Raw genomic sequence first — 26894 nt, forward strand, 5'->3', positions numbered from 1 at the left:
CACAAGCGAGAATCAGGCAGAATATAGAAAGTTCAGAGGGGAAGTGAAAAAGGAAATAAGAGAGGCAAAGAGAGAGTATGAGAATAGACTGGCGGCCAACATAAATGGGAATCCAAAAGTCTTCTACAGGCATGTAAACAGTAAACGGGAAGTAAGAGGAGGGGTGGGGCCAACCAGGGACCAAAAAGGAGATCTACTCATGGAGGCAGAGGGCATGGCTGAGGAACTAAATGAGTACTTTGCATCTGTCTTTACCAAGGAAGAAGATGCTGCCAGATTCTCAGTAAAGGAAGTTACAGTTGAGATACTGGATAGGCTAAAAATTGATAAAGAAGAGGTACTTGAAAGGCTAGCTGTACTTAAAGTAGATAAGTCACCTGGTCTGGATGGGATGCATCCTAGGTTGTTGAGGGAAGTAAGGGTGGAAATTGTGGAGGTACTGGCCATAATCTTCCAAACATCCTTAGATACGGGGGTGGTGCCAGAGGACTGGAGAATTGCAAATGTTACACCCTTGTTCAAAAAACGGTGTAAGGATAAACCCGGTAACTATAGGCCAGTCAGTTTAACCTCAGTGGTGGGGAAACTTTTAGAAACGATAATCCGGGACGGAATTAACAGTCACTTGGACAAGTGTGGATTGATTAGGGAAAGTCAGTACAGATTTGTTAAAGGCAAATCGTGTTTAACTAACTTAAGAGTTTTTTGATGAGGTAACAGAGAGGATAGATGAGGGCAATGCAGCTGATATGGTGTATATGGACTTTCAAAAGGCGTTTGATAAAGTGCCACACGATAGGCTTGTCGTCAAGATTGCGGCCCATAGAATGAAGGGGGCAGTAGCAACATGGATACCGAATTGGCTAAGTGACAGGAAACAGAGTAGTGGTGAACGGTTGTATTTCGGACTGCAGGGATGTATACTGTGGTGTTTCCCAGGGGTTGGTTCTAGGAACATTGTTTTTTTGATATATATTAATGACTTGGACTTGGGTGTACAGGGCACAATTTCAAAATTTGCAGATGACACAAAACTTGGAAGGGTAGTGAACAGTGAAGTGGATCATGATAGACTTCAAGAGGACATAGACAGGCTGGTGGCATGGGCAAACACGTGGCAGATGAAATTTAACACAGAAAAATGCGAATTGATACATTTCTGTAGGAAAAATGAGGAGAGGCAATATAAGCTAGAGAGCACAATTCTAAAAGGGGTCTAGCAACAGAGAGATCTGGGGGTATATGTGCACAAATCGTTGAAGATGGTACGGCAGGTTGAGAAAGCGGTTATAAAAGCATACGGGATCCTCGGCTTTATAAATAGAGGCATAGAGTGCAAAAGTAAGGAAGTTATGTTGAACCTTTATAAATCACTGGTTCGGCCACAACTGGAGTATTGTGTCCAGTTCTTTAGGAAAGATGTTAAGTCCTTAGAGAGGGTACAGAAGAGATTTACTGGAATGATTCCAGGGATGAGGGACTTCAGTTATGTTGATAGACTGGAGAAGCTGGGGTTGTTCTCCTTGGAACAGAGATGGTTGCGAGGAGATTTGATAGAGGTATTCAAAATCATGAAGGGTCTAGACAGAGTAGATAGAGAGAAACTGTTCCCATTGGCGGAAAGGTCAAGAACCAGAGGGCATAGATTTAAGGTGATTGGCAAAAGAACCAAAGGTGACATGAGGAAAAACTTTTTTACACAGCGAGTGGTTAGGATCTGGAATGCACTGCCCGAGGGGGTGGTGGAGGCAGATTCAATCATGGCCTTCAAAAGGGAACTGGATAAGTACTTGAAAGGAAAAAATTTGCAGAGCTACGGGGAAAGGGCAGGGGAGTGGGACTAGCTGGATTGCTCTTGCATAGAGCCGGCACGGACTCGATGAGCCAAATGGCCTCCTTCTGTGCTGTAACCTTTCTATAATTCTAAGTGACGAGTGCAGGAGAAATTCATAATACTGAAATGGATCTGAATGAATGTATTAATTAGACATGCTAAAGAATAGCAGGTAGGTAAAATATATGCTAATTCATTTTGGTACCAGAAAGGGAGGTGTTATTCCTAAGGAACACTTTCTAAATAGACACTTTACTTCTTTTCCCTTGACTTTCTCTTGGCTTCAAGGAGGAAATGCAGGGTGGTCTGATTTAGGAGTTTTATGCTAAGTGCACTCTGACGAGCTGGCAGTAGGTACAGCGCAAGCACAGTAACAACAGCTTGGGTCTGATCGAAAGTTGGAGAGGGAAAAGGATTTTGTTGCAATTGATAATTATTCACTGAAAATATCCAGATGTTGTAAGACCATTGACAACAATTTAAATCAGATCCAGGGATCATCATAATGGGATTTTATAGCAAGATGAAGCAGATTTTAACCCTTTAACACACATTGGTAGTGTACATTTAATCTTGTGCACATCAACCGAGTGATATTTATTTTCAATGCAAGAAACTTGAGGTTTGGTTGCAGCTTAAATGAAGAAGTGTCCTATCTGCATGCTAACAAGATACATGGGCCCACCACCAGGGCATAGAGCTCATGAATCTTTTGTATCAAAATATGGGCTAGTAGAGTAACAGTTATAATAAAGAAAGAAGTTATATCTATATAGTGCCTGTCACGACCTCAGGCTGTCCCAAAGTGCTTTTGAAGTCCAGTCACTGTTGTAATATAGGAAATGTCTCATCTGAAAGACAGCGCCTCCAACAGTGCAGGACTCCCTCAGTACTGCACTGGAGTGTCAGCCTAGATTTTGTTCTCAAGTCACTGGAGTGGGACTTAAATCCACAACCTTCTGACTTAGAGGTGAGCATGTCACCATTGTGCAATGGCTGACATCTCAAGTGTAAGAACCTGTCAAGATTCAACCATCTGTTAACACCCATCAACGTTGTGAGCTTTCTGGTTGCAAGGAATGTGGTCACTGCTGATAATTGTCAACCTTACTCTTTTTCTACTAATGTTTCTCTGTCACCTATAAATGTATCAGGATAAAATTCAGAAAATCTGTAACTCATAGGAGGCAGGGAAGTAAAGTTCTAATTAGAACTTAACGGCAGGACCTCTTTTGAATTTTTTGTCTCCGTTTACTGGCCGGCAACAAGCCAGATTGAGAGTCTGGCTGGCTGGTGGACGGGAAGGCCTGCATCTCAAGACTGCAACTGTGGAGCGATCGGGGGCGAGGGGAAGAGATCTCAGGTCTGGCTTCAGATTGCAGTGGGTGGTGGTGGGGTGGGGGGCTTCAGATCATGGGAGGGCTTCAGATCGCATGGAAGGGCTAGATCGGGAGGGCTTCAGATTGCAGGGGGGCTTCAGGTTGGGGGGGCCTTCAGATCGCGGGAGGGGAGTTCAGATCGTGGGGTGCTTCAGATTGTTGGGAGCTTCAAATTGGGGGAGGGCTTCAGATCGGGGGGGAGGGTGGGGGGCTTCAGATTGCGGGAGGGCCTGATTTGGGGGGGCCTTAAGATCGCGGAGGGCTTCAGATCGTGGGTTGGGCTTCAAATCAGGGAGTTTCAGATCACGGGGGGAGGGTTACAGATTGCCGGGGGGGCTTCAGTTTACAGGGTGGGGGGTGCTTCAGATCGGGGGAGCTTCAAATCGCGACTGGGGCTTCAGATCACAGATTGGGCTTCAGAATGTGGGGGAGCTTCGGATGGTGGGGGAGGGGTCCATGAATTGCAGGAAGGAAAGCAGGTTTGCTTGAGGGACCGGCGGGGGAGCACGTCTGCTCCTCCTGGCCCACTAGCAGTGCTGGTAAGGTACTTACCTGCTGGATCCGGCCGTTCTCACCTCCATCCAGCTGCCGGATTTCCTGAGCCCTGGGAAACCCGGCCCACAGTCATTAAATGTAAAACTCTGGTAAAATTTGAGGCATGCACCCTCATTAAAATATTTAGATTACTGACCCACCTCTCGAGAGCACGTTAGCCGCCTGCTCCCCAACCCGCCTCTGTTAAAACTGGAAGTATGCGGGTTGGAGTTTCAGATTTTTGAAATGTTAACCTATCCACCCAACACTTTCCCGCACAACGTGGGGGGTTAAAATTCTCCCCATAGTCTTTGACCACTTTATTGAGGTTTTGTTCAGTGATGGATCAGGTATCATTTTGAGTGGTTTCATCCTCAAAGATGATGAGATCTTTTCGAATTGATCTTCGAGCTAGTGAAAATGTCAAGACTCAAAAATTTGCAATTCTGATACAGAATGAGTTCCATGCTTATAAATTTGGATGCCATGAATACCAGCATCTGTTTTAGTATCTGCACTACCAGCACTCACATTTCACTTCATAAACATACTTGAAATGTGGAACTTATTTTGAAACAAAATGATTGAAGTTCTATTTAGTTATGGAACTAATATTTTGCAGCGGCTGTGTAATCATCAAGAAATTTACCTAATTTTTGGGACTATTACAGCCCAGGTTGTTTGGCCTGTTACATATGAACTTAAGGGATTTTCATTATGGCAATCAAACACCACCACAGAGAGCCGTGGGCAATATTAATGTACCAGCATTTCTAAAGATAAATTGTGTGAGGCACGACACCTTGCACGAGCCTCACTTGATAGGACAACAGGTTAGTCAGACTGAGGAGTCAGTGTGTCTGATTAATTTTAATCACAGGAAAATTGGGAGAGCTGCTAATTGGTTGCAGTGACCACCACACCCAGTTCTCTGATGTGTGCTCCCGTTGAGTAAGGCTTCACACTGAGAGTCTTGCCTCGCAAAGGTTACCTTATAGTGTTACAACTGGAAGCCTTAGAGTAATGTTGGAGATGGTGTAAAGACATATGGGTAAGCTCACTGATCCCACGCTCCAAGGGGACAGCCATGCTCAAAGGGAGTGCTGAATGGAGCATCATGCTACAGTGTTGGCCTATGTCCAAACTGTACTTTCTTCAGATATAGATTCCTTTTAGGAGCAGGGGATTAGTGACTTTACCCTGTAATGTCAGAGTATAAAACATTACTTTCATTGATTATATTTCTCCCCAGTAATTGGCTCAATTTGTATTTTTAGACCATTGGCAGTAAGTGCTTACAGCTGAATTAACCTTATGTTGGAAAATGTGACTTGGCATTAACACGTCTGCTTTTTTCCAAATAGTGTTAAGGTGGTGTAAAAGTTACCAAAACCTGGAAAATAACTGCCTCTCCCCACCCCCCTCCTATTATATTTGAATACTGAAAGTTGCTTGGCCGGAACATATTTTCAATCTCGATCTTGGAAAATGAAGGACAGTTTGAAGGTTGAGTCAATGAGTTTTTGTGCTACTACTCAGTTTCAGAAGGCAGTGCATCAGTGCAGAATTCCATTAGTCAACTGAAGGAGAGTTGAGCATGACTGAAGATACTTTGATCATATGATAATGGTAGTCTGATTTCATACCAGATTTCATCACAGCTTTATAAGCAATAAAGGGGTAGAAATTCCGCCAAGCCAATCCTGACATGTCGGGAGCACATCGCAAAATTGTGCACGCCCAGCTCATCCATTAAAGTTCAGGAAATCATGGGCTGGGAGTGTGTAATTTTGTGATATGCATTCCCAATGAACGTCAGGAGCAGTACAGTGGAAGTTTTACCCCTAAGTGTTTGGCAAAATGAAGAGGGAAGATTTTCTCTGTGTGCTATGTTAACAGAATTGTAAACTGATTTATAAAGAAGGGGTTTATGATGTCATTACACATACCACATAGGCAATCTTTCCCTATAATTATTAAAATAGACAAAAATATAAAAGTCACCAAAGATTTATTGAATATTCATAATGGATTTCATGACTTGCCAGATCGAATTTATGCTGGAAAATTGGTAAGCTTGACTGCTAATATATTCATTGTGCCATCCAGGCTGTCCTAAATTTGCCAAGACAATTTCTACCTAAAATTGTCATTATTACTGACATACCACTTTTCATCTTTTTGCCCATATTGGACTTGATGCTGCATTAATTCTTTTCGGATGTCAAAAAATCTCACTCATTCAATTCACATGCTGAGGTAAATGTAATTACAAGTTTCCATAAGATTTCTTGACCTTTCCCTTAAAGCTGGGGGCAATTGCTTAGGTTCTTTGCTAAATGATGTTGAATTTATAATATTTGAACACAGACATTTTGATTCATTTTAGAAGCTTAGTAATGCTATTATTTATTTCCTGAAATCCAGCCAATGAATGCCTGAGGAACCCAATACAGTATTATTACTTAGTTATGCAGAACAGAGATAATTCAACAAAATACGAGAACTAAACACAAAATACTTCTACCTGAGTTGAGATGGACATTTTTCATCTTTCCATCTCCATAGAAATGACTTGCATTCACATTCAGCTGGCTTTAAAGAGCTAAAAGGCATTTTGTTTAATGGAGGATAGTCATTAAGCGAAGGGAGGTGCAAAAACTCACGGTGGTGCAGCAAAGATTTCATTGTATGAATGATGAGACTAGGCAATGGCAAGAGAATGGTAGGTGTTTGTATTTAGGAGTACACTATGCTTGGAATGACTTTCTAATTGGATGCCAAAAAGGCATTTGATAGAATGGAGTGGGCCAGCACTTTATGTCTTGAGATTTGGCATTGCATCAAATGTCATTATGGCACTGGGAGGCCAAATTAATGGATTTTGGAACCCTTTGACATGAAATGAAAGGCTTTATTTTTTGCCAGATTCAGGAGAAATACAATATTCTCCAGTTGCATTCTTTACCTTGTGACCCTGATTAAGAACTTGTCTGACAAGATTTTGGATCCCACCCTAGAGCACCAAACAAGCTGCTTTAGGTCAATTTTAAAAAGTAAGTGGACAGGACATCACTGTAGGAAAAGTATATCATTTCATGTAGAAAAATAGGTTTGGAAGACTACATTGCATGACGTGTAGACAAATCACCTTTCTGTTTTTAACTCACACCAATAATGGGGCTTCAATTTAGTAAAAGGTATACTGGGCCTCTCCAACTTCATGGAGAGTTTGAGCATTCAGATTGCTTTAATGGGCTTTGCTTCTTTTAGGGCAGAAATAATTGTAATCAAGAGTGCTGCATGTTTAAAAGACAATGGGCCGAAAATTGCTTTCAAAATAACGGTGAGCCTAACAGCGCTCACCGTTATTAAAAGCAAAATCGAAGAGCAAGTCCCGTGCATGCGCAGTCAAATCCAGAAATTCAGTACTTGCTCTTCCTGATTCGCTGGCGATGTGACAGCTCCGTGGATTGACAGTCGGCTGGCTTGCCATTGAAATCAATGGAGGAGTATAAACTTGCTGGTGGAAGTACCACTAAAGTATTAGGGATGGGCAATAAATGCTGGCCTCACCAGCGACGCCCACATCCCATGAACGAATAAAAAAAAAGGAAGACTAAAAAATGTATGCTCAAATATATCAGGTCTAAACTAAGTTTTAACAGTGTGGTAAGTCTTAATGACTGCCAAACAACCGCCCTGGCACTGAAAATTAAATTTTAAAAATGTGGAATCTCATTCATTGCGATTTTAATAGTTGTTGGACGTTTTTAAAAAAATTAAAATTTTTAATTTTTTTACTTTTTCTTTCAGTCTCTTTTATCTCAGTCTTTTAATTTGATATTTCTTACCCTCTCTTTATTTCACTGACTCTAACTGTTTTTATAATGATTTTACTGTTGTAGCTTTCATTTCCTGGTTTTAACTGGATGTAGCTTTCACTTCCTGGTTTTGACTCTTCGTGGTTTCTCAAGGATGCTGCAATCTGATGGGGGAGGTGAGAGAGCGTGCCTCTCATCGACCACATAAGTTCCTAGGTTCGTGGGATTTAACGCTGGACTCTTTTCAGGTTCCCATTAGAGGAAGTTCCCGCAGTTAAGACCGCAGATACAATATGGATGTGTTGGTATGGGTCGGGTCATTCACTGCTCATAGCAATTTCCGGCCCCATATGTAGTAAAAACTGGTTGTGACCGGTGTCCGGGCACACAACCAGCGGTGCGCTGTCAGCACGTGCCCAAACCGAGAGGTCAGAGGCTGGCCCAAAGTTAAGAATCGGGCTTCATTTACACTATTGGTGCATGCTGCCAGTGCCTGATGTGCCTCTACAGGCAGCTCCTCCAATTGAAATAGATGGATGTCGGACAGCTTGCAAACCATAGGAGCACCAGAATAAGAAAACAAGCACACAAGACAAGCACTAAGGACTTGCTCAAGGGTGATTAGTCATTTTATTTGTCAATGCACACATGATCTGTGTTATAAATTTGTTTTTTGATCTGGATTTGGTGTTGTTATTTGTCTTTGTAGTGAAGCCAGGGCAAGACCAATAAGTCTGGAATGAAGGAAAGCAATTGGATGGTAGTTGTAAAAATAATGGTAAGGATTGTGGGACTGTTGGCGAATGAGGAATGGGAGATCTGACTCAGTTAAAGCGCACATATAAGAAACATTTAAGATTCTGAGATGGCTTGACAAGGTAGATGGTGAAAGGTTGTTTCCCCTGGCTGGAGAGTCTAGAACTAGGGGGCATAGTCTCAGGATAAGGGGTTGGCCATTTAAGACTGAGATCAGGAGGAATTTCTTCACTCCTATAGGTTGTGAATCTTTGGAATTCTCTACCCCAAAGGGCTGTGGATGCTTAGTCATTGAGTATTTTCAAGGCTGAGATAGATAGATTTTTTGGATTCTAGGGGATTCAAGGACTATGGGAATCAAGGGATATGGGGATCGGGCGGGAAAGTAGAGTTGAGGTTGAAGGTCAGCCATGATCTTATTGAATGGCGGAGCAGGCTCGAGGGGCCGTATGGCCTACTCCTGCTCCTATTTCTTATGTTATGTTATTCCTGCTCCTCCTTCTGTCCTTGTTGGTTCCCATGTGGTAAGGGCTGGTCCCTCATGCTGACAAAGTTGTGGAGCATGCAGCACACTACTACAAATCTGGATACCCGCTCAGGGGTGCACTGCACAGCTCCTACGAACGGTCCAGACAGTGGAAGCATTTCTTGAGCATGCCGATTGTTTGCTCAATGTTGTTCCTTGTGGCAGCATGGGTCTCATTGTAGGCATTCTCTGCAGCACCTGACAGGAGTTATGAGCAATGTCTGGAGAGGAAAGCCCTTGTTGCCAGACATTTGTTAGTGTTGTGGGTTACATAAAGTTTTGCAATTTAATGAAATATGAAATATGTTGTTTGCTCATGCTTCTGTGTAGTTTTACTTCTGAATTGAAATCGGGTGGGAGACCGCCAGAAAAGGGGCACAATCAGGTGGCAAGGTCTACTGCCAGCTTCTCGTCCTGACCTTAATTTCCCTCCCACTGCTTCCCGCCAGTACTGGCCGCCCCACCCCATCTGTGGGAAAGCAGAGCCTGGGTTCCTGGCTCAGATTTGGAGCCATACACCCCGTTAGAAGCCTAGTGTTCGTCACAAGATTCTCCTGAAGGTCTCGGCGCAGGCCTAAAACACAAGTTGCTGTCATTTTCCGGCCCCTTTAAATCAGCAGCCGCCCCTTCTTGTGCTGCAGTGGCTATCCCGCTGTAGCATCACTGGAATTTTCTGGCCTTGTCTTGGTGGCAGGGATCCTGCCAGGAGCCTGCCTTGCATTAGGAATTAACTCCTGACCCAGGAAGTCATCCCCCCATCGTAATACTGCCATGAACTAGTTTAAACTAGAATGGCAGGGGGATGGGAACCTGAGCAGGGAGACAGAGGAGGGGGAAACAAGGATAGAAACAAAAGACAGAAAGGGACGAAGCAATAGTGGAAGGCAGAGAAAACAAGGGCGAAAAACAAATAGGGCCATAGTGCAAAATAAAACTACGGTGACTAGCAATCTTAAAAAGACAAGTCTTAAGGCATTGGGCTCGATTTTCGGATGTCCGAGACGGCGAGTTCGTGGCGGGGGGCTCTGAAAATCGGGGATTCCCAGGGCAGGTCCGGAGCCCGGCTCCAACCCGCCCATTTCCGGGTTCCCCAATGACGCGCTTAGATGCTCGCGCAGCCCCCGCATGCGGGACTCTCACCGGCAATTAAAGCCGGTGGGATCCCACTTAAACCAATTAAGTAGATAGTTCAGGTCGTTTGCAGACCTGATTGGGAGGATATTTTAGGAGGGGTGGGATTTTCATATCAACTGAGCGTGTTTCCCGTATTGGGGGAAATACTTCCAGTTGAAATGGACGTGTTGCAGCCACCAGCCTGTGGGAGCTGCAAAGGTCCATTTGACAGGTGGGGGGGAGACTCTCACTCATTGCAGGAGGCCACTCAGTCACTTTAGACAAAGTTTGTCCTGCACCACCCTCCTCCGAACAATAAAATTCACAAACTTGCAACCTCAACCCCGGTGTCCAGACACATTTAACTACCTTGTGGACCCCCTCAAATGTACATCTTCCAGATGGGGGCCGCCATAGCTGCAGTCATGACCTCCTCGGAGGACGAACAGCATCACCAGCCTCACCGGCCACGCCTTCCACCTCTGACACGTGGAGCTCCACAACACAGTGCTGTGACACATCCATCTGCTCAGCAGGAGGTAGGGCAACCGCAGAGAGAGATGCGTCGCAGAAGGCACTACCCTCGCCCCAGGGTCCACAGACCGAGGCTCAGCTTCCTGGACTTCTCTGAGCAGCAGTGCACACGGAGGCTCAGATTCACTCGACATGTAGTCGTGGACATCTGCAGCCTCCTTCATGCCGAGCTGCTCCCAGCTGGCCCGAGCACTATCTTCTTACCTGTCGCTGTCAACGTCACCACTGCCCTCAACAACTTCTCCTCCGCATCCTTCCAGGGTGCCACCGAGGACATCGCCGATATCTCTCAGTCGTCAGCACAAAAGAGCCCTGCAAATACACCTACACCCACTCTGCAGTGACACAATGGGTGGCATCAGGTGTGGGTCTTCATGGTGATCCTCAGGAAAGGGCATTATTGCACAAACCACACAAGATTTTCAAAGACGTGGCAGTAGTGGTGACAATATATGTAATGTGAGTTGATCAGAAATCAAATATAAGTAAAAACCATGACAAACCCTCAAACACCCTTGTGCATCCCCTTCATGCTGACGACACGTTTGCCTTACGCTTCCTACTACACATATGTGATGCATGCCCTGTGGCTGCAGCACAGGTAGTGGCAGGTTGGGTGAGGCTGACCTTGAAAGAGATGCATGAGAGGGTGAGTATGAGACGGAGCCATGAGTTTGTATAAGGATTGGCTTGAGTGGTAGTGGTGGGATGAGTACTGGCGAGGTGAGTAAGTGCAGGTAAGATGAGGATGAACTTTGAGTGGGTGTGAGGAGTGATGTGATAGAGTAGTGTTGGCAGCGCAGAAGGAGATGTGGGGTGGGGGCGTTGATGTGGCAGACGAAGTGTAGGGGAATGAGTAAGTGTACTCACTTCGGCTGACCTACTTAGGTCATTGCAGCACCTCCTGCACTGTATGCTGGTGCGTGATATGTTTGTGGTGCAGGTGACCTCCTCTGCCACCTCGAGCCAGGCCTTCGTGGAGGTAGAGGCAGGCCACTTCCTCCCGTCCGCCGGGGAGAAGATCTCTGTCCTCCTCCTCACCCATCCAGTAGGACCTGGAGTGAGGCATCATTAAACCTGGGAGCAGCCTTCCCCCTGGGCTGCTCCATGCTGTAATTTTGGCTCCTTTCTGCAGCATCAGTCAGTGAAGGACTGCCCCTTTAAATAGGGCTCCTCAAGCTGACAGCCTATGATGCGGGTGCACAGTCCGCCCGCTGCGCAGCTTTCCAGCACGAAACCCGAAAGCCAAGGTAAGTGGCTTCAATTAGGCTACGATCGCGTGCGGAGCACCCCGAATTCACTGACGCGCCCAGTCGACCCCTCGCTGCCAACGGGCCTCCCTCCTAAAATCGAGCCCATTGTGTCAAAAAGGGAAAGAAGGTGGGGTAGCGTTGTTAGTAAAGGAGGAAATCAATGCAATAGTGAGGAAGGATATTGGCTCGGAAAATCATGATGTGGAATCTGCATGGGTGGAGCTAAGAAACACCAAGGGGCAGAAAACATTGATGGGGGTTTTCTATGGGCCCCCAAACAGTAGTGGAGATGTAGGGGAGGGCATTAAACAGGAAATTAGAGACGCATGCAAGAAGGGTACAATTATAAACATGGGTGACTTTAATCTACATATAGATTGGTCAAACCAAATTAGCAATAATACTGTGGGGGAGGAATTCCTGGAGTGTGTACATGATGGTTTTCTACACCAATATGTTGAGGAACCAACTAGAGAACAGGCGATCCTACACTGGGTATTGTGCAATGAGAAAGGATTAATTTACAATCTTGTTGTGCAGGGTCCCTTAGGGAAGAGCGACCATAACATGATAGAATTCCTCATTAAGATGGAGAGTGAAGTAGTTGAATCCGAAACTAGGGTCCTGAATCTAAATAAAGGAAATTACAAAAATATGAGGTGAGAGTTGGCTATGATAGATTGGGGAACTTTACTAAAAGGGATGACGGTGGAGAGGCAATGGTTAATATTTAAAGAACGTGTGCAGGAATTACAACAATTATTCATTCCTGTCTGGCGCAAAAATAAAACAGGAAAGGTGGCTCAACCATGGCTTACAAAAGAAATTAGCGATAGTATTAGATCCAAAGAGGAGGCATATAAAATTACCAGAAAAAGCAGCAAGCCTGAGGATTGGGAGCAGTTCAGAATTCAGCAAAGGAGGACAAAGAGATTGATTAAGAGGGGAAAAATAGAGTATGAGAGTAAACTAGCAGGGAACATAAAAACTGATTGTAAAAGCTTATATAAATATGTCAAGAGAAAAAGATTAGTGAAGACAAATGTAGGTCCCTTACAGTCAGAAATGGGGGAAATTATAATGGGGAACAAAGAAATGGCAGAACAATTAAACACATACTTTGGTTCTGTCTTCACAAAGGAGGACACAAATAACCTGCCAGAAATGTTAGGGAACCAGGGGTCCAGTGAGAGGGAGGAACTGAAGGAAACCAGTATTAGTAAAAAAAATAGTGCTAGGGAAATTAATGGGGCTAAAGGCTGACAAATCCCCAGGGCCTGATAATCTACATCCCGGAGTACTAAAGGAAGTGGCCCTGGAAATAGTGGATGCATTGGTCATCATCTTCCAAAATTCTATAGACTCCGGAACAGTTCCTACAGATTGGAGGGTGGCAAATGTAACCCCACTATTTAAAAAAGGAGGGAGAGAAAAAACAGGGAATTACAGACCAGTTAGCCTAACATCAGTAGTGGGGAAAATGCTGGAGTCTATTATAAAAGATGTGATAACAGAACATGTGGAGGGCATTAACGGGATTGGACAAAGTCAGCATGGGTTTATGAAAGGGAAATCATGCTTAACAAATCTACTGGAGTTTTTTGAGGATGTAACTAGTAGGATAGATAGGGGAGAACCAGTGGATGTGGTGTATTTGGATTTTCAGAAGGCTTTTGATAAGGTCCCACACAAGAGGTTAGTGTGCAAAATTAAAGCAAAAGGGATTGGGGGGAATATACTGGCATGGATTGAGAATTGGTTGACAGACAGGAAACAAAGAGCAGGAATAAACCGGTCTTTTTCCGCGTGGCAGGCAGTGACTAGTGGGGTACCGCAGGGATCAGTGCTTGGGCCCCAGCTATTCACAATATATATCAATGATTTGGATGAGGGAACTAAATGTAACATTTCCATGTTTGCAGATGACACAAAGCTGGGGTGGAATGTGAGCTGTGAGGAGGATGCAAAGAGGCTCCAATGTGATTTAGACAATTTGAGTGAGTGGGCAAGAACATGGCAGATGCAGTATAACGTGGATAAATGTGAGGTTATCCACTTTGGTAGTAAAAACAGAAAGGCAGATTATTATCTGAATGGTGATAGATTGGGAAAAGGGGAGGTGCAACGAGACCTGGGTGTCCTTGTACACCAGTTGCTGAAAGCGAGCATTCAGGTGCAGCAAGCAGTTAGGAAGGCGAATGGTATGTTGGCCTTCATTGCAAGAGGATTTGAATAGAGGAGCAGGGATGTCTTACTGCAGTTATACAGGGCCTTGGTGAGACCACATCTGGAGTATTGTGTGCAGTTTTGGTCTCCTTATCTGAGGAAGGATGTCCTTGCCATGGAGGGAGTGCAACAAAGGTTTGCCAGACTGATTCCTGGGATGGCAGGACTGAGGTATGAGGAGAGATTGGGTTGACTAGGCCTATATTCACTAGAATTTAGAAGAATGAGAGGTGATCTCATCGAAACATATAAAATTCTAACAGGACTAGATAGACTAAACGCAGGGAGGATGTTCCCAATGGCTGGGGAGTCCAGAACCAGGGGTCACAGTCTCAGGATACGGGGTATGCCATTTAGGACCGAGATGAGGAGAAATTTCTTCACTCAGAGGGTGGTGAACCTGTGGAATTCTCTACCACAGAAGGCAGTGGAGGCCAAGTCATTAGATGTATTCAAGAAGGAGATAGATATATTTCTTAATGCTTAAGAGATCAAGGGATATGGGGCAAAAGCGGGAACAGGATACTGAGTTAGATGATCAGCCATGATCATTTTGAATGGCGGAGCAGGCCCAAAGGGCCGAATGGCCTACTCTTGCTCCTAGTTTCTCTGTTTCTATGTTTCTATAAAATGGAGAACCCACCCGCAGGAGCTTATAGTGGTGGTCTATATTATTTCCAGTGTGTACCTCAAAGGTAAAACAGTTCATTGTTCACCCTGCGGCCTGCTGCCTAAGACTGCTTCATGTATAAGGTCATATTTTGGTTCATAGGCAGCGTAGGCTTGCTTGTGGAAATGGAGCTTTATGTTGGACACTAGAAAATTCCCTGGAGTGCCATCAAGTCATACCAGCCATCCAAAACGTTATCATGTGTTCATCTAGACAGATGGATTTTGAGGTCATTTTAGTTGAAGTCAAGTGCAGACTTGCCCTCATTTACAAATGAGAGCAAGGACTGAGAAACTCCCAAAGATTTGAATTATTTGTAAAGAGCGTGCAAGTTGCAGAAATGTAAACTGTGCCTTTGAAGTTGACACACAAATTTTTAACATAGAAAATTCAGCTATTTTGTTAAATAATATCATAATAAAGCAATGTCAATTTAGTAAAATAATTTTTCTTTAACTTCACACATAGAGGAAAATCTTGTATTCTCAAGTCTTGGATAAAGTTCTCGTAATTTAAAGCAGACTAGTAAGTGGAGATTTCCGTTCAGTCGTTTCACAAAGTTGGGACTATCATGTGGTATTTATTACAATTTCTGTAGAATTACTGGAGCCAAGAAGTAATGTTCTTTTAATTTAGAAAATAGCTCATGAAAAGTTAATTATCATTAAATTTGAATTCCAGGCATTTAAGATAGTTGTATAATTTTAGCATATTTAAATAATTTAAATGAATTAGCTAATAAAAAATACGAAACAGAGTTGATTGCTGATAATGTCCTCGAATGTCAGTGGATCATTTTAGATGCAATTTATTTTTGTGTAAAGGAGCAAAGTAAGAGAACAAGAAAGAAAATCCAATTATAGGAGAATTGAAGGTACTGGCTTGAAGTTAGTTCTACGTCGGCAGTAATGGAACCTCGGAACAACAGTAGCCATTCAGCCCCTTGAGCCTGTTCCACCATTCAATTAGATCATGGCTAATCTGTACCTTAGCTCCATTTACCCGTCTTGGTTCCATAATGTTTAATACCCTTACCTAACAAAAATCTATCAATCTCAGTTTTGAAATTTTCAATTGACCCCCAGCCTCAAAAGCTTTTTGGGGGAGAGAGTTCCAGATTTCCACTACCCTCTGTGTGAAGAAGTGCTTCCTGACATCACCCCTGAACGGTCTAGCTCTAACTTTAAGGTTATGCCCCCTTGTGCTGTTCTCCCCCACCAGAGGAAATATTTCCTCTCCATCTGCCCTTTCAAATCCTTTAATCATATTAAACACCTCAATTATGTCACCCCTTAATCTTTTATAATTGAGGGGACACAGGCCTAGTCTATGCAACCTGTCCTCATAATGTACCCTTTTTAGCCCCGGTATCATTCTGGTGAATCAGCAGTGCATCGCCTCCAAGGCCAATATATCCTTCCTGAGGTGCGGTGCCCAGAACTGAGGCATGGGTTACCATTGGCAGTAAATCTATTTTGCCTTTTCTTCTTTTTTGTCATTTGTATTTCTGCGAGGTACTAGCGTATATCAATGATATCTAAAAAAATTTGGCAGTAGAATTTTCATGAGGATTCTCCCGACCTCATGTCACAACTTAAGTGGAAGATCAGTGAAAACTTCTGAGAAATGGCGGTTTCTGCAGGGCTATCGCTGATCTTCTGCTGAAGAGACGGCAGATCTGGAAAACCCCCACAGAAATTCTAAAGCCTTATGTCAGCACGTATTAAATTCCTATATCAATTTATAATGGAAATGATTTATAATGGAAACAATGTAAACTTATCATGCTGTCATTACAACCTCTCGTCTGTGGTGACACTGTAGCATATCACTTTTGCATCTCCCAGCTGCTCTGCCTGTACTGCAGAGAACTCTACTCCAACCAACCAAAACCTCTGCTTCCAAAATTGGTGTAAGTTTTTCTATTTAAATATAAATATTAAAATAACATTAAAATATTATGTGAAAATAAGGACTGAATGTATTACTTTATAATGGGGTCAGTACACCTTGGTCCAATTCTCTCCACCTTCTAACCCCATTTCACCTGACGATCACACTTCGGGGTGGACTTTAACTCCTAGATGGGCAGGGCTGTACTAAATGCTGTAGCACTAGGAACCCAGTGGATGAGACTGAAGAAAAAACAGTCAGGATGGTGCTGAATTAGTGATATGCGGGTACTTTACCACATTCTATGAGACTTTGAAGTTATGCCAGGGCTTTACAATGCACTGGTCAGATCACACTTAAAGTATTTTTGCTCTAGCCCTTTTCCTCTCAAGTGACAAAATTTCTTTCTTTTGAAACAATCAATCAGGACACTGCTTATCCTATAATTTAGGTTGAAGCAGTTCTCAGAACAGACCACCAAAATAATGAAGTTAGGTGCTTTTGAAAAGCAGAATGATGAAGAAATAAAGTAAGTAAAAGGTTTTAAAGTTTTGAGAAGGGTTAATACCTGTTTTAAAAACAGAATGTAAGAGACTGGTGCAGGCATAGTGGATAATGATACTCGGGCTGATTCCTTGATTGGGTGCTCCCGGAGAAGCTGTGTTCACAGGGAATATTGGTCAAGAAATCGTTGACCTGCAGAGCTTGATTTCCTGTCCATTAATTTAAATGGATGGGAAATCAGGTATTATGGGCCCATGATTTCCCGACCAGCAAATCCTATGAGTCTCGTTATTTGCCAGATCAAGGAATCAGTCCAGTTGTCCTTTTTTAGGACTTCGGTGAGGACACGTCCAGAATAGAAAAACAGTCCAGAACTGACAACCTCACTCAAAGAGGACATAAGGCTGGTTGGCGTGGGAAATGTGCAACGGGGTGTGCTTGTCTGAGGTTGGTTATGACACAACATTGAGCCACTACAGAGGAACTTTACTTTGCATTTAACTCATATTACACTGGAACTGGAAGTGCTTAATTCTGATACTTAGTGCAATGAAATGGAAATGTTCATGCATTACCCATGTTATGTCTTGATGAGAACAAAAATTAATTTTAAAAAAGTCCCAAGCACAATTAAGTTAATTTAATACCATTTATTAGCATTGGAACTGAGGTACAGAATATATTTCTGAGTGATAAGATTTTGTGTTAAAAGGCTGCGCCCCATTGCATTTAACATCCGGTTGTGGTCTTCAGTATACAATAGTTCAAAGCTAATATCCTCACTTTTGTTGTCGCATCAACCTAATTTATAGCAATGCCATGGTTGGCTGTTTTGAAAAAAAAGGAAATGATGTCAACTGGGGTAAAGGGAGTTGGTTGAAATGACTTAATCTATTTAAAAAGTCGAAAGCGTTCTTGAAGGCCACATTTTTTGTTTTTAAACGTCTGTCTACAAAAATATTCTACTGGATAAAATAGCTATGGCATATTTTGCAATTTTTTACAAACTGCTCATCGTTAGTGGTAAGCTTAAATCTCTGTCTTGCATATTCATTTAATATAACGTTCATTTTCCTTAACGTACAGTAGAGGAAATTGTGCTTGTTTTAATGTGTACTTCTTGACTTTTTTCCATGTCTTTTGCCCCTTATTATTGTTCCCTCTGCAAGCCCATCACCATCGCATGGCCTCCTCTAGCACAAAGGCTTTCTTTCTGATTGCTGGTAGTCCTACCCAGTGCTATTCAGGGATTGACTGGGATTAGTTGCAATTTGCCGGCCAACTTTAGGTTTCTCACATCCACTAAAATGTATTTCTCGGCTTGCACGTTTGGCTGAGACCTGACAAACTAAGAGGGCAGCTCCAGGATTCACCTGGTCACCTTGTTAAGAGCACTCAACCACACGAGCTTCTGAGTGACAACCATATCGTTATTATTTTCTCCGACCTTAAAGGTCTGTAGCAGATTGAAGGTGATAAATGGCTGCACAACTGGACAAGCGTGTGAAACAGTGGAGCGCATAAGCTCAGAGAAAATTATGCTGTGAAACAAGATTTATAACGTCTTTCTGGACTTTCATATCAGAAATCATGGCAAATTCTGCATGCAACCTGCTTGTGCCACTTAGGTTGGACTCGTATTGTGATTATTGTACTCTGCAGCAGAGCATCTTCAAAACTATTCTGAAGAGATTTAGTGGCAGTTAATAGATACTACTTTTAGTGTTAGTTCCTAACTTAAATTACTGGTCTCTAGTTTTGTCTTGAGTTACCATTAATGGGCATTAGGCCCCTTGTTGGTGTCATTTGATGGGTGGGCGCCACCTGCTGTATCCAAAGTAAGTTAGTGTTGCAGATCTGCAGATAAGGCATTGCGACCATTTTAGTACAGGACTAGTAATATTTAGATCCCGATAATGAATTATCCCTTTTCTAAAGCTGTGAAAGAAGTGATTCTGAGATCCAGCTACCAGTGGAGGAGGGTGGCAGAAAAATCATGGGTTCACAGCTTGCTTTTCAATTGATTAATGTGAATGAGTATGGTTCCCTGCTGGGAGCAGCAGATTATAGTGTCAGCCCTTAATTTACCACACATATACAAGGTCAGCTGAAAGGTGCATCTTGTCTGTCTCCAACAAGAAAACTTATGAAAAACATCAGACTTTTGTCTTCCATCTAGGAATACAGTTTTTAAAAGCATATGACAATTTTTTGAAACAACGAACTAACTGGACGAAACATCCCATCCTCCTGTGGGCTAAACTTGAAATTATCTGAAAATATGACCAAAAATTCCACTCTATACTGTCTATTAATTTACATATTATTAACATAACTGCAAACTAAATGTATCATTTCAATTGTTTTCAAATTGAAAATAAATTTATGACAAGAAATCATGGTTTCGAACCCAACCTCTCTGCCCCCTCTGTCTCTTCCTATCAAAAAGCAAATTTTAAAAGCATTTTGCACTATATTGTGTTTTAGATCTTTAAGAAACTAAAGTCTGTGAATATTTTTTCACAACTTCTCTTGGAATGCTTCAGAGAAGATTGTCATATTTACATTACCTCAAAAATGGCACAAGTGAGTTGTGGGACCCCTTTATTTTGAAGCAGCAATATGCTATTGAAATATAATTAAATAGAAATTCAAATTATTTGAACTTAAAGAAAGGAATTTATTCGATCAGGGTTCTGCTAACGGAGGCCCATTTGCTGAAGATGGGAAGAACCTGATAAATATCAGAACGGTACTTCATCATGTCCATGAGCTTCGTACTTTGGAATAATAACTTCTGTTGATTAATAAAGGCACTGCATTAGATAACACTGCCAACCGAGTGTAGAACAATACTGTTACAATTGTCTAAGTGGCAACTGAGCAGTCTGTGGTTTCTTTTGAAATGCACATCCTGTTCGTTTTCTTAAGAAAATACTATTCAGATACTGTATGTCTGCAACACAGGAAAGGAAGGGCAAGAATATGCTTTATGCAGCAGTGAAATATCAATACTTGTAGTGTCAAAGAATCTGACACATTGTGCGGAGGTTAATGTTAAAGAGGATGTCTCTCCATTAGCACCTCCTTTACAAAACCAAGCAGCTACAAAGTATTATGATTATCTTTTGTTCTGTTCACTTCTGTCTCAGTTGCCACTGAGACAATTGTAACAGTATTGTTCGATATTCGGTTGGCAGTGTTATCTAATGCAGTGCCTTTATCTAAAAAAAAGTGAGTGCTGAGGACTTCATCAGGGATGCTGGTTTTGTAGGGTTCCATCCCTACTTGATTGAAAACCGCAAGCATATCTCCAGCAATGGCTTCTCTGCCACCCCCTGCATTGTCATAGAAATACATAGAAATACATTAAAGTTACAACACAGAAACAACTCATTCGGCCCAACCAGTCCATGTTGCTGTTTAACCTCCACATGAGCAAGTAGTTCTAATCACATTTACTCACCCTGCTCCCATACTCATTTATCCTCTTTTCCTTCATCCAGCTATCCAATCTAATCTTGAATGTTGACATAGTTTCACCTCTGGAATCCCCCAAGGATATGAAAGTTCAGAAAGATGTTATAATTAAATCTTGTTTCACATCATAATTTTCTGTGGGCTTACTCTTGGGCCCTTCTTCTACCTGCCTCATTAACATCATTACTAGATTGATTCCTGGGATGAGAGGGTTGTCCTATGAGGAAAGATTGTGTAGAATGGGCCTATACTCTCTGGAGTTTAGAAGAATGAGAGGTGATCTTATTGAAATATATAAGATTCTAAAGGGCTTGACAAGGTGATGCTGAGAGGTTGTTTCCCCTGGCTGGAGAGTCTAGAACTAGAGGACATGGTCTCAGGATAAGGGGTCGGCCATTTAGGACTGAGATAAGGAGGAATTTCTTCACTCAGAGGGTCGTGAATATTTGGAATTCTCTAGCCCAGAGGGCTGTGGATGCTCAGTTGATGAGTTTAATCAAGACTGAGATCGATAGATTTTTGGACCCTAAGGGAATCAAGGGATATGGGGATTGGGCAGGAAAGTGGAGTTAAGGTAGAAGATCAACCATGATCTTATTGAATGGTGGAGCAGGCTTGAGGGGCCGTACGGCCTAGTCCTGCTTTTATTTCTTATGTTTTTTTGTTTCTTATCATCTTTAGACATGGGGTTAGCTTCCATAGGTATGCTGATGACACCCAGCTCTACCTCTCCACCACTCCACTTGACCCCACTTGTGTGTGTCGGACTGCTTGTCTGACATCAAGTCACGAATGAATCACAACTTCTTTCAACCTAACACTGGGAAGACCAAAGCCATTCCTTTTGGCCCCTACTGCAAACTCCTCTCCCTTGCCACTAACTCCCATCCCCCTTCCTAGCCATTTGTTCAGGCTGAACCAGACCATGTGAAACCTTGGCGTCCTGTTCGACCCTAAGGTTGAGCTTAAAACTCCGCATCCTATCCATTACTAAGACTACTTATTTCCACTTCTGCAACATTGCCCACTCTGGTCCTACCCCTAATGATGCTGTTAATGTGCATTTTTTAAACAGAATTACAAAATTGAAATGAACATGAACAAAGGAATAACAGGATATTAATGTCAATCATAATTCTTTGTAACTTTTGAATTTTAGAAAGGGCCCCAGGGTTGAGAATCCCTCTTTGAAGTTAAAAGAACCAAACTTCCCTAGTAGATCAGTGAGTGAATACATTGGCTGCTCTGATAATGAGTCATTCAGGCCACTAAGATCCAATGCTTGAACTTTGACTTTAAGTTAGCTTATTTCAGCTGGGGACAATGGAGGAGCCACTGTATCCATGAATTGAGAAGGAGAAAATCAACTCAGCAACATTTAATGATTGCTGCCTCCTGCTAAAAGGTGTTTGTATGGAGATGTCAGGTGAGGGCAGAATTAAGTCCCACCCTGCCCCCCACACCCCACCCCCACCCCACCCACCCACCCACCATGCCCTAATAGTCTCCAAAAACTAAGCCTAGGCTTTCCAATCATAATATTGATGGTAACCTGGGTTACTGCTGAGGTTATGATCTGGAAACCTAGGCCTCAGCGTAAGGGCTCATACAAGATGAATGGTGACTTTGGTGAGGTAGCACATGGATGTAACAACTGTGGTACAATAATACGACACAGCTTCAGGGAAAAAAAGTGGAGAAATTGGAAAATAGACCATATTATTAGCATTTCTACAAGGAGGTGCATTTAACAATAAGGTCAGATTTTTAAATTCGTAAGTTCAACATCCTGGGATGTTTCAAGAGAGTAACTTATTAGAGTTAAATGAACCAAGAAAACAATATAATAATTTTGACTTGAGATTGTAATCAATTATTTGTGATGGTAAACTATGCCCTTCAAAAATACAGTGACTGTGCCATTGCATGTAGAAGCATTTTTGTAAATGATTTGAATGCACCTAGAAATGAATCAAGATACTTATTTCAGAACAGGGTGAATGTCAGTGAAGACACACTTACAGGTTTGTGAATGGAGAACATTAAATATTTTCAGAAGAAACAGCCAATCAGGCAGTTCCTATTTAGATTACGGAGCTAGAATGATGTGCTTTAACATTGTTTGATGTGCTGAATCACTCTCTGAGGATTATATGAGTTCACTAAATCATGGATGCATAGTTGTTTTAATACGCAACCTCCACAAGTGGAATAGTGGCCTGGCAGTGCTGCCTCAAAAGGGATAGGTGTATATTCAAGTTTCAAACCCTCACCTGTCATTTGACCTTGGTCACCCCTCATGGGTGTTTTTTTGCCATTTCGCAGCAGCATCTGGTGGTAGCAGAATAATATGGGGTTGAAATTCCTCAGCTCCAATGACATCCCAATGGCAAAAGTCAAGTGCAGGAGGCCCAATGGAGGTGGAATTTCTAGCAGGACTCTGGAATGCTGGGTGCCTGCCAGGAATTCTATTAGCTTCCAGTTTACATAAGGGCAAATTTCTATTTTCCCCAATCGTGGTTCCTGACATCAGAGGGGCCATGGCCAAGGGAAGGGAATTCCCATGTTGAATATTTCCCTGGCTGCCTTACCACCAAACGATCTGGGCACATACAGGTCGGCTGAGCAGTGCAAGTGGGGCTTATCTAGGAGTCCAGGCCTGGGTCCTGATTGAAGACCCCCTGTAAATAGTGGCGTGTTTATTTCTATTTGATCTCCTTTACAAGGAGACCAAATGGGGCAGATTTTTAAAAAGATCTCAGCACTATTTTAGTTAACTCAGCCAAAGTACTGCAGCCCACATCCTCACCCATACTAAGTCTCATGTTCTCATCACCCACAACCTCTCCAAGTTCCACTGGCTTCCTGTGTCCCAACAGGTTGATTTCAAAACTCTCGTCTCTGCTTTCAAGTCCGTCCATGACCTTGTCCACCTACCTTGGTGATCTCTTCCTGACTTAAGTCCCTGCATGTACCCTCCTTGTAGGTAACACCTGTCTGTCTGCACACTGATTGCGTTGGCAACGGGCAGTTGAAAAGACTGTCTGTAATCACCAAGCATTGTTCTGTGAGTTATAAATGCGATTTCATTTCGAGGATTTCATTTCCACAACATTCACCTGAGGAAGGAGGAAGCCTCCGAAAGCTTGTGAATTTAAAATAAAATTGCTGGACTATAACTTGGTGTTGTAAAATTGTTTACAATTGTCAACCCCAGTCCATCACCGGCATCTCCACATCAACACTATCAAAAACAGATTATTGGTCTTTCATTCATTTGTTGTTTGTGGGACCTAGCTGTGTGCAAGTTAGATGCTGTATTTAACTAGAGACACTGTACTTCAAAGTAATCCATTGACTGTAAAGTGCTTTGGGATGTCCTGAGGGCATGTTAAGGTGCCACATTAAATATAAGGCCTAACCTTCCTTCCTACTGTTTTGACAATTCTATTAAGTGAGATTATACTTTGACTGCCCAGCAAGTGCTAATTCTATCTCATACTTAGTTTTAATATGCTGTCTACTGCTGCTGATTAAAAGGATTCCAAGAAGCTAGGGGGCATGTCTATTAAGACATTCCTTCGCCAATGCTATAGTTGTACCTTTGAGTTCCCATGGTAGCTGACATTTGAACTAGGATATAGATAATTTGTTTTATCAGTGATCAGGTCGGTTGCCTGGCTCACCTAATGGTTCAGGGGGTAATTTTACGGTGTGATATGGTACTGAACTATCCAGAATATGAATGCTCACAGTTTGATGCCTGAGTTGGTTGACCTCAGCCAAGACGGAGATAGGAGCACTGCAATTACCTCAGTGCCTCTGGACTAATGAGGGAGGGAAAATCAGCCAGTGTTCCTTCTTCTCCTGACTCTCCAGTGACTCCTGCTGAAAAGTCTGCATGTGAGATATTGGGCAGGATCTTAATAGTGAAAAATGGGTGGGTTGAGGGCGGGGGGCGTTGAAAATCGCACCCATTTCAGACCCACCCCCAACCTGCCTCCAACCCGCCCATTTCTGGTTTTCACCGGGGCGGGCGACCTACCTGCTCCCAGGAGGCGGGTTGGTCACTAATACCTTTCAAGGAGGCAGCGGGCCTCCATTTTTTCAGGTTTTTGCAATTTCAACCCCTGGGGGCTGGGATTCCCAGGCCGCCGCCTGCACGCCATGCGAAAGGAGGCGAGAAGGCCCAAAACTGCAGGTAAGTGCCTTTTTGGCACAGCTTGTGGGCCCAGAGGAGCAGGAGTGCATCTCCGAGGCCCAGCAAGCCTACCTGTAGCGACCACCAACGATTGCGGATCCCCCACCACCCCCCGATCTCTGATTCCTCCTAACGATCGCAGACCCCCGTGGTGACCCCCGATCCTGACAGACTCCCCTCGGTGACCCCATGCCCCCCAATGCCCACCCATGATGCCATGATCATCCAGGCCCCCCGTGCCCAACCATGCCCCCCTCCATCCATACAATCAAAGACTTACCTCTTCACGTCCTCTTCCTGGCTGCTTTCCCATCCGACTGTAACCAGCCTGTCAATCAGGCCGGCCAGTCGGACGGCAAATTGACAAAAAAAAAATGTCATCCTTACGTCAAAATTATAAGGACATTCGGGAAACCCATACTTCCGGGTTTCCCGTCTGTAATTCGGCCCTCCGCCCCCTTCCTGGCTCTGCGTTAAAATCGTGCCCATTGTGGGGAAGACTGGATCAAGCTCAGCTGTAGGGCTGCCCCATGGTGGAATAATGTGCCGATTTTCAACATTAAACATGAAGATTAGCTTCTTGGGCTAATTACTAGAAAGCTGGTAAAAGTTCAAAACTGCATCATAACAGGAGAAGACGGAAGGGGAGAAAAAGGCTGCCTTGATCTGTCAAAGGTGGTATGTCACATTGAATGGGCTACTGCATACCAGTAAAGATGTCAAAGTATGCATCCAAGCGCACACCGTCCTGTTGACCAACTACTCCAGATGCTGCTGAGCCACTCACTTGTTCCTCCCACAAATGGTCATTCTTTATGTGTAAGCCTGGACAGTTCTACCAAAGGAGGCATCACAGAAAAGCCCAATCAGTCCTCACCCAATGTCTATGTACATGCACATTCCAGTAGGAGTCACTCGCTAACAATCAGGGCGTCCTTCTGATATTGTCTTCTTCCTAGCCCAGGCTTCCCAATTCATGCCCTAGTTGAAATCAACTCTTCCAGCATGGACTGGGAAGTAAAGCTGGTCTGTATGGCTTAGTATCATACCATGTGGTGCATGTATCCACTGAGTAATTGGGGGAGCTCACTGCAGAAATTGATTCAACATGGTATTCTTGGTTTGAAGGGCTATTTTAATTGATGTCAAGCTAATTATTTTTCTTTTATTAAAGGTATCCTGGCAGTTGTAAGTGGCAGTGAAAGTACAATCACAAATTCAACAAGTAGCGTAGGGACTTTGGAGACCGTTACAACATTGGATTTTGAAAATGCTTCCAGTGTCATATCATCTGTTAATAACACTAATGCAACCATGGAAACATATAGTGTGGAAAGTACCTCACTTCGTGACGTAGAAAATCCTATCCCAAACCAGAAAGAGGAGGAAAGTACCAATCCCATCTTAGATGCCACCATCAAAGATCTTATTACCTCTACTGGACCACAGGAAGTACTAACAAGTCAGAGGTCAGACACACAAGCATCTTCAGCCACCGCCATCACGTTAACGAGTTATATTGGCACTTCAAGTTCTAAAGTGAGCAGAACTTGGGAACCTTACACTTTTTCAGCTCCTCAGACTTCAGTAACTGTTCCTGTAGCGGGATACACTTTGGGTAAGACATTTCCATATTGTTGATCGTTAAATATCTGATAAAATCACAGATAAGCTAAGAGAACATAGGGACAGGAGTGGGCCATTTAGCCCCTCGAGCTTGTCCCACCACTCAGTGAGATCATGGCTGATCTGTGACCTAACTCCATATGCCTGATTTAACCCCATATCCCTTAATATCTTTGGTTAACAAAAGACTATCAATCTCAGATTTAAAATTAACAATTGATCAAGCATCAACTGCCGTTTGCGGAAGAGGGTTCCAAACTTCTACCACCATTTGCATGCAGAAGTGTTTCCTAACTTCACTCCTGAAAGTCCTGGCTCTAATTTTTAGGTTATGTCCCCTAGTCCTAGAGTCCCCAACCAGCGGAAATAGTTTTTCTCTATCTACCCTATCCGTTCCCCTTAATATCTTGAAAACTTCAATCAAATCACCCCTTAACCTTCTAAATTCCAGGGAACACAACCCTAGTTTATGTAATCTCGCCTCATAATTTAACCCTTGAAGTCAAGGTGTCATTTTAATAAGTCTATGTTGTATTCCTTC

The 26894-nt window shown here is 43.1% G+C and overlaps 1 protein-coding gene across 4 annotated transcripts in view; it reads left to right on the top strand.

The window, feature by feature from the left end:
- Window positions 1-26894, top strand: part of LOC137327071 (uncharacterized) — a 323001-nt gene that overhangs the window by 36414 nt on the left and 259693 nt on the right. For 3 of the 4 annotated variants that reach the window (XM_067992483.1, XM_067992492.1, XM_067992501.1), the window contains exons 1-2: window positions 17935-18069; window positions 25902-26345. In XM_067992483.1, the coding sequence (XP_067848584.1) occupies window positions 18027-18069; window positions 25902-26345 (487 nt within the window). In that variant the 5' untranslated portion in view covers window positions 17935-18026. Of the gene's footprint in view, window positions 1-17934; window positions 18070-25901; window positions 26346-26894 lie in introns of those variants that run through there. The other variant, XM_067992511.1, reaches the window with a different exon arrangement.

Source organism: Heptranchias perlo, chromosome 1, assembly GCF_035084215.1.
Source record: "Heptranchias perlo isolate sHepPer1 chromosome 1, sHepPer1.hap1, whole genome shotgun sequence".
Classification (NCBI taxonomy): domain Eukaryota; kingdom Metazoa; phylum Chordata; class Chondrichthyes; order Hexanchiformes; family Hexanchidae; genus Heptranchias; species Heptranchias perlo.